This window comes from Amblyomma maculatum, chromosome 10 (genome assembly GCF_055883805.1).
Source record: "Amblyomma maculatum isolate TAMU_Amacu chromosome 10, ASM5588380v1, whole genome shotgun sequence".
Lineage (NCBI taxonomy): Eukaryota > Metazoa > Arthropoda > Arachnida > Ixodida > Ixodidae > Amblyomma > Amblyomma maculatum.
This window is the reverse complement of record NC_139353.1, coordinates 6128920-6137546: the sequence shown is the minus strand read 5'-3', so window position 1 is coordinate 6137546 and position 8627 is coordinate 6128920. Positions and strand designations below refer to the sequence as shown.

At 44.7% G+C, this 8627-nt stretch overlaps 1 protein-coding gene across 1 annotated transcript; it reads left to right on the top strand.

Moving 5' to 3' along the window:
- The first annotated feature begins 7220 nt into the window (after positions 1-7220).
- LOC146175461 (nicotinamide riboside kinase 1) lies at positions 7221-8527 on the top strand. Its single transcript, XM_084581837.1, has one exon. It carries the CDS (start codon positions 7543-7545, stop codon positions 8122-8124), a length of 582 nt encoding a protein of 193 aa, XP_084437963.1. The 5' UTR covers positions 7221-7542; the 3' UTR covers positions 8125-8527.
- Positions 8528-8627: the final 100 nt, after the last annotated feature.

Here is an 8627-nt window from a genome sequence, read left to right as displayed (position 1 = left end):
TGTTATGGCGTTGTTTAAAGTTATATGATCATCAATGGAGTTAATTTCCTGATAAAGAACGCAATCATCAGCAAAAAGTTTAATATTATGTGAAGCGTAAGCTGGTAAGACATTTATAAAAATTAAGAATAATACTGGAGCTAGGACACTTCCTTGGGGTGCACCTGATGAAACAGTAGTTAAAGCGGATTTCTCGTTGTTAATTTCAACAAATTGTGTGCGATTACTAAGATAATTTTTAATCCAATCTAGAACAGGACCAGTTCCCAAAGTTAGCTCAAGTTTTACCAGAAGTTTTGTGTGTGATACGCGGTCAAATGCTTTAGAAAAGTCTAGAAATATGAGGCCTATTTGTTTCTGGTTATCAATGCTCAAAGATATATCATGTGTTAATTCAATTAACTGAGTAATGGTGGAAAGGCCCTTACAAAAACCATGTTGACAAGGGGTTAAAATATCATTTACTTCTAGGAAGGCATTTATGTATTTCAAGATAATATGCTCTAGTAGCTTGCATACTGTGCTGGTTAATGATATTGGTCTGAAATTCAAGGGATCAGATTTATTTCCCGATTTGTGTACTGGGGTTATTTTTGCTGATTTCCATTTCTTGGGAAGGGTGCAAGTTAAAGAGTAGAACAAGGAATTTAGCCACCCACTCAGCATATCGATGCAGAAATATGTTAGGAAAGTTATCTGGCCCTGGTCCTTTCTTTATAGTGTCTAAATTTAGTAAAAGATTTAATACTCCGGTTTCTGTTATAATTATAGGTTCCATCTTCATACCTGTGCTAGAGTTCATTGTGGGCAGTTTTCCATTATCACTTGTAAAAATGAAGCAAAAGTAGTTGTTCAGAGTAATCGCAGTATGTTTGTTATCTTCGGTAGATGTTTGTCTTTCATCTCTTTTTTTAGGGTTTAATAACGCCAGAATTTTTGGGGAGCATTCTTCAGGAAATTGGGAAGTGTTTTTGTAAAGTAGTATGACTTGGCTCTCTTAATCTTTGATTTCAAGTCGTCAATGGCGGAAGTTAATTTTTGTACTGTGCGTTTCGACGGATGGCTTTTTTGGTTTCTTCTGAGCCGGCGAACTTTTTTTTTTTTTGCGTGGATAATGGTTCGAGTTATGCAGGGGTTGTGTTTATGCGTTTTCTTAGTCTTCAATGGGACGTAGTTAGCGATGCAATGTGACACAACTGATTTGAACCGTTGCCATAAAATTTCTATGCCTGTGTTCGCATCATGTGAGAGTTCATTGAATGACGACAGTTCGTGAGACAGCGTATCAATGATGTTTGTATTGTCAGCTCTGCAGTAGTCTTTGTATGTCTTTGTTGATTGTGAAGGTAGCGAATCCTGATATGGTACCGCACATAATACTATTTTGTGGTCGCACAGGCCGGATGACACTTCGATATTGGCTGACTGGGAAAATGATCACTTAGAAATACTAGATCTAAAATGTTACAGCTGGATCCTTGTACGCGAGTGGGTTCAGTTACTATCTGGGTTAGATTAAAAGAGAGCATGATGTCAAACAAAATATCTGCGCAAGGTGAGCGGTGGTGTAACGTACGTGCCAGCTGATATCGGGTAGATTGAAATCGCATAATAGTATCACCTTGTTTCCCTTCACATACTGCTGCATATACACGTGCAATGATTGTAGAACATTCAAATCAGAAGGACTAGGGTAAATGCATCCCACACTGAAGGTGCTATTAATAAGGCAAAGTTTGAAAAAAACGGCTTCAACTCCTTCGACCTCAGGCAATGTAATGAAAGGGATTTCTTTTTTTACCAGTAAAGCAACGCCTCCGCCTCGAGTTGATCGATCTTTGCGAACAATGACGTAGTTTGGGGGAGTAATTTCTAAATCTTTGATGTCTTTGTTTAGCCAGGTTTCTGTTATGCCTATAAATGCCGGTTCGTAAGCTATTATTATTGATTCGAGGGGACCGAGTTTACCAATGACACTTCGAGCATTAATATTAGCGAAACTTATTTTGGACGTTGTGTGCGGCACGGACGGAGGGTCCGTGCACCGATGTCCTGGTTTTTGTGTTGTTTGAATTTCACGTTACGGGTGACACGTCATTCTTTTCCTCGTCCCAAAAATAAAGACAACTATTAATCTTTAGTTTGTCGTACACCAATGACCACCGGAATCCTTCCTTGGTTTTCCATATTCCCACAACTTTTTCCTAATGCTTCGAACACGCGGTGAAAAGTCCTCGCTAATGGTGTAGGCACTGTCTTTGAGTTTGCGACAGTTGTGCAAATTTTTAGTTTTCTCTCGGAAGTCTAGCAATTTAAAAATTACTGGCCTAGTTTTGTTTGCCATTGGTTTTCCTAGCCTATGTATACGTTCAATAGACACTTCCTCTAGTTGCAAGGTATGCTTAACGACCTTTTCATTTACAGCGCGTTCCAGTGATTCGTAATTTTCTTCCTCGTCTTCCGGTATATGCCGTACACAATAAGGTTCGATCTTCTAGACCGATTCTCTAGGTCGTCTAATCTTAGCTTAAGGCGTTCTAGTTTTTTATCGATAGATATGCCAGTCGTTCTTCTTTTATTGTCTTTATGTCTGCGGCGATTTGACTAAGTTGTTCGGCAAGGTCTGACAAGTCGGGCCCGGGATTGGTCTCTACATCACCGGCAAATAATAGTAAATTTGCAAGATACACTATGTCACACAGAGAACCGAGAAGTACCGTAGGGTACGGCAGCACGACGAGACAACGCTCACTGGAGCGAAAACATTTTCCATAGCGCCTTCTTACCTGCGGAAAGAAGACGAACGGATGAACCATCTGCGTACAAGCCATGCTGCCGTGCCCTTTGGTAACTGGTAGCTCGCTGTCGGCTTTTATGTCCCGAGAAGTGTGAAGCGCCACGGTGGATGACTTGAAGAGTGTCCTGTCGCTGGAAGTAGACGATGTTGGGTTCCCATCGATGCAAGATAGGAGACGGCAAAAAACTGCTGTTCTGTAGCACATGCGCGCGTTAGATCACGAAAGGCTGATATACTTCTTGATGTCCCGCTGGTATCAGCAGCAGGCTGGCGATGATCTACGGAAAGAAGACGAACGGATGAGCCATCTGCGTACAAGCCCTGCTACCGTGCCCTTTGAGCACGCATCCACCATTTAGAACCCACAGCAATTAAGCATATATCGTTGAATCTTTCGAAGCCGTACAAAACAGAGCTGCCCGTTTCATGCATACGATATCAACGTCTAACCTCTCAAACAGCAATTCCAATTACCAAGCCTCGCCGCCCGTCGCTACGTTTCTAGCCTGTGCAGCTGTTTCACAAATTTTATTGTTCCCATCTGAAACAGCAACCGTACATCTGCGCACCTCCATCACGCACGTCTCATCACATCGGTCATTTGTTTAAAGTTCCACGCCAACGTGCTTGTAATACTACTTTTTCGAAACAGCAAGTCAGTTGAACGATCTTTCCCACAAAATTGCAGCCATCACCTGCCCATCCACCTTCCTAGACAAAGTGTAACAAAGTCGCATCGCTCTTGTCGTCAAATGTGTTTTATGCACCTATGTTAACTCCACCCCTTCTGTAATGCCCCCAGAAATGGGGGTCTTTAAGCAAACAAAATGAATGAAATGAAAAAAAAAAAAAAAAAAAAAGACACCAGCGCGCTGCACGCACGCACATAACAGCAACTTTGTTGTTGTTGTGGCTGTAGGAAGAAGGAAAGGAAAATGCACGGGCCTGCTACCGGCTCTGTAGTTGAGCCACCTCCGCTGCCTCGTGCGGACAGAAGAGAGAGAGAAGTGGTTCTTTATTGGGGATGAAAAGGGGGATCGGTGCGTTCAACTGTCTCCTCAGGTATGAGGGATCACCGCCGTTGCGCCGAATTAAGGGGGATTGGGGTAAAAGGAAGGGAGGATGACTGGGATAGTGGCAAGGAAGGAAGGTAAAGGGCAAGAGGATCCGGTGAGCCTTGAGCGCCGGGGTAAGCGCGAGGCATGGAGACGGGATCACTGAAGGTCGGCCCACTGTTGGTTGGGCGGACAACAGGAGAGCGGAGGTGGTGGAGGGACCCTCAAAGGAGTCACTCAGGGGGATGGCGGTCACTCTGGGAGGGCCACTGAGGTCACAGTCAGAGCACAACACTCGGCGGCAGAGTAGTTTGAGTGAGCACAAACATGACACAGTAACGAGTCACAGGGTGGGCACAATGTGCGAAGGCACAGTCAGTGTAGAAGAGAAAATAGAGAAGCAAGAAAAAGAAGAGGGAGAGAAAGACGCGCACCGAAACAGCTGCCGTATACCACTGAAGCGGTGGCGGGTGCAATGACGGTCTACAACACATAAAAATTCGGTGACAGGCTAGCCCACACCGTAAGCGGCGGTGACCTACTTGTCCTAGCCCCATCAGGGCCAGGGCCAACCACACTTCCTTTCAGCGAGCTTATATATCCCCCAAAATGAGGCTCTCACTTTAAAGCCAGTCACCCTCACAAGCCGAGAGAAGCCATTTCAATCATTTTTAAGCTTTCGACGACGAAAATGGAAAATAAAAGAGCACATGATCATGTTGCTAATAATTACTATTTAAAAAGCCTGCTCTGCTGCCTTTGCGTGAACACTATGCAAATTAATTCGCTAAAAACATATATGCCAACACTCAATAAATTAAGGTGCCTTTCCGAGGCTCATACGTTGCTTTAATATGCTTCACAGAAATCAGTAGGATTCAACGGATAAAGTACATTACCAGTGCAATATATTAGCCTCGACAGATTGTGGTTGGCTCAAATTTGAGCAGGCCAAGTACTTATAATTACTTCGGCAAACGTCGGGAAATGTTTGGCTGCCGGCATTGGGTGCCGACTGATTCTCTACCATTCGTTGTTTAAAAGCCGAGAATACCGGCTGCTGAGCTCTGCGCACTAGTTTACCTATGGCCGGCCCTCTCAATTTCACTTGGGTAGACTGACACGTGAGTTATGTCTGCATGTGTCGTCTGCTTTATGTATGCGCACTAGTCGCGGATATGTATTTGTCGGTACTAGCTTCGTTGTACAGTTGCGAACAAAAGTGGCATACTCCACGCGAATCGCAACGATTGCATTTTTTTGGTATATAAAAAAAAATATGCCACATAAAATTGCTTGGACTAGATGGAAAGTATGTCAAGGAGGGTATATGCATATCTCAGAAATAACTGCTTCTCTGTCGGAAACATCTGGCGGGCAGTTTTCTCGTAGTGCGTGGAATATACCACTTTTGTCCGCGGGGGTACATTTTGTTAGTATGCTTTATTGTCGTACATGTGATTGGTATATAAGGAACGAATATGTACAAGCCACACTTGTTTGATGCTCTATTGCCACTTGTGCGGTTAGGCAGAGCTTTGTAGGTCATAACTTACTGTATTGTGAGACAAAAAAAAAAAAACTGTGGATAAAAAGGTATGCTGAGTTTGTCCCTTTGGAAGAGTTGCTGACTTGCTCTATTCCTGTGCCGTATTTTTTATCAGCCATATTTTTTAGATTGCCAGCTTCACGCAAACAGCAGAACTCGAGCACCTTTGGAAGAAAAAAGTTGGCTAGTCCTAAACAGCCCCTCTCAAAATGATGGCCTCGTAAATACGGCAGAGTGATCCAGAAAAATGCCAATTTATAATTCCCGCCAATGTCACACGTAAACGCGACGTCGTGGAACGCCATAAAGTTCAGCCCCTCCCCTCATTGCTCATGCCCATGAATCGCTGTATGGTGCTGTGCGATGTCAGCGCACGTTAAAGATCCTCAGGTGGTCGAAATTACTCCGTAGCCCTCCACTACGGCTCCTCTTTCTCTCTTTCCACTTTCACTCCCACCTTCCTCGCTTCCCTTACGGCGCGGTTGTGGTGTCCACAGAAAACAAGTGAGACAGTTACCGCGCCTTTCCCTTCCTATAAATAAATCAGTTTTAAAAATCGCTGTATGCTTGGGTCTTCTCTACCAGTGTTACCCTTGAGGTTAATGAGAATGAGACGTCTCGACCTCTCCTTCCTCCATATGCATGGAATAGGCAGCGGGGAGGGGTCATCGCTTGCGACTGCAGCGCCAATTAGTTTCTTCATAGACAAATTGCGGTGAATAAAGAGCAACGTTGATAAAAAGTAACCTAATAATAATGCCTGTTTCTTTTTTTTTATTCTGTTAGTTATGTCGACGTATTCCGCGAAATGTTCCGGACACCGCAGTGAGTGCGGACATTACTCCAATCACAAATGAAGTTTGTGAACGTCTGCCATGGTAGACCACGGCCGGTCTCGAGGGAGAGAGCGCTCTCTCTCTCGAGACCGGCCGTGGGTAGACATAGTATGGTAGCCATGGTAGCATAACATTTGAGCTACCCTTCTAGTAGGCGCTATACTTCTACCACCCTATTGAGCGGCCGTGTCTGAGCTTCGGGCAACTACGCAGCGGATGCTAAGTGGCCGAGAGAGGCCGTTAGAAACAAGTTAAAATATTATTATAAATGTGACACATTTTTTTCTTACGCAAGAAACAAAAACTAAATTCATTCCTGAGCGTGAATATTATGTTTACTTTCTAGTTCTTTGGAGTTCTGGCAGGTCTTATTTTCTGCGCTTTAGTTCGCAGGGGCCCCCACCATGCCCCCACCATCGAGTTGATGCCGCTGGCAATAGGCAGCTGCACGTGTTTTCTTCCAAGTAAAGCGACCATTTACATCGACCCTCAGAACAAAAACGTACAGGAAAAAATTTCAGGAAGTAGATATATTATGCGCGGCGTGCGGAACTGAGGAGGAAACAACGGAACATGTTGTTCTAAGGTGCCAAAAACTTCGTCCTGCCCTTCCCGCGGAAAAAGCGGCAGATCTGGAGAGAGCGCTGCGATTTGCTGGGGAAGATGGACGAATGGATGAGGACATGGAGGAAGAAAAAAACTTCCTCCATGGATGAGGAACGCGTTCTGATAACAAAAGAGAGGTTAGAGGATTGGTGGAAAAAGTCAAGAGAATAAAGAGAGGAAAAAAAGGGAGGGGGACAGATACGGGCGAATTAGAAGCTAAAAATGGGGAAGAGATAAATATATTTCTTTTAAGTTTTTGGCTAGGCGGCGCAAGCTGCCGTCCGATACAAAGGGCAGAGCCACTATCATCCATCATCCATCCATCATCCATTGCGTTGCTTGCGTCTGCATAGCACGCATGACCCAGTTTTCCGGTTTTCCCTTCCTCCATGACCTTGTCCAATGCCACTCACTGCCTTGCCGCATATGCGAGTGTCGTCGTGCCGTTATTGTCATGCTTATCAGAAGTGCCAACTGCCCTTCCTGATGTTAAAGCTTTCGCTCTCTCCTAAGATATTATGTACTAAACTTACGACTGCAGCACTGCAGCATTTATGATGGGCGTCCGTTTTGGAAAAACTGTAGGGAAAGTGGAGGGGTTCACCTTGTAGCACTTTTTGCTGCTCTTCTGTTCAGCGAGACGTCTGCAGTAGCAGTTCCGCAGTAAGCTACATCAAAACCTTAGCGCTGCTATCTGCTATGCTCAACAACTGGGTTTTTGTCGGCGTTTCCGGCGTCACCAATGGCGGCAAGACTTCGCTCGTCAATTACCTGCAACAGGTGTTCAAGGACTGCGTTATATTTCACCAAGACGACTTCTTCCGCTCCGAATTCGACCAGAATCACGAAATGATCGCCGAATTGAATCATGCCAACTGGGAGGCACTCTCGAGTGTCGACTGGGACAAACTTCTTGACGCTGTCTCGGCTTGCACGTCACAGTCGCCGCGAGGACCCAACAGGCTGGTCATTATCGACGGCCACATCATATTCAACCACCCCAAGCTGGCGAAACTGTTCGACAAGCGGTACTTTTTCACGTTGCCGCGCGATGAGTGTTTTGTTAGGCGCCAGACGCGCACTTACGATCCAGCCGACGTGCCTGGTTACTTCGAGCAAGTCGTGTGGCCCATGTACGTTAAAAACATGCAAGAAGTGAAGGACACGCAGACTGACGTCGTCTACCTCGATGGAACGCGTGACATGAGCGAACTGCACCAGAAAGTGCTAGAAGACTTGCAGAGCTTTCTGCAACAGCATAGCCGTGGTGACACAAGCTAGCGTCGTACTCGTGTAGCGCTGTGTGCTGAGCATAGTCAAATGTTAGCTGCGGTGGTGTAGTGTTCAAGATATGCACTAATCTCATATTACTGTTGCTTGTGAGTAGTAACGAGAATAGAGATGCAGGAGTTTGCTTCAACTGAAAAATTTCTAATTGGTACCAATTTGATCTTGCCTCTGTCCTGGTCGTTTCTGCAGTTTCTTTCCTTATGATGTTCCACCAGCTGGCCTACAACTACGCTCTATTAATGGTACCATTTGAATTTTCCAATTGTGTTTACCCCCTGTTGGCACCAACTGGGATTTGGACCAAACGGGACCAATATGCCCTAGCACAAAGAACTGCATCCAGGATATAATAGAAAATATACCTATGTTTTACAATTAAAAAAACTGTTTCTCAGCCACCTTGTATCTTTTCAAAAAGGTGAAGTAACGATTGGGATGAACACTGCAGGTACCGAAATGTTACACACAAAAGGAACTGAAGCTCTCAAATCATT

Excerpts from the sequence above, each read along its gene's own strand:
- LOC146175461 (XM_084581837.1), top strand. The coding sequence starts at position 7,543 with ATGCTCAACAACTGGGTTTTTGTCGGCGTTTCCGGCGTCACCAATGGC.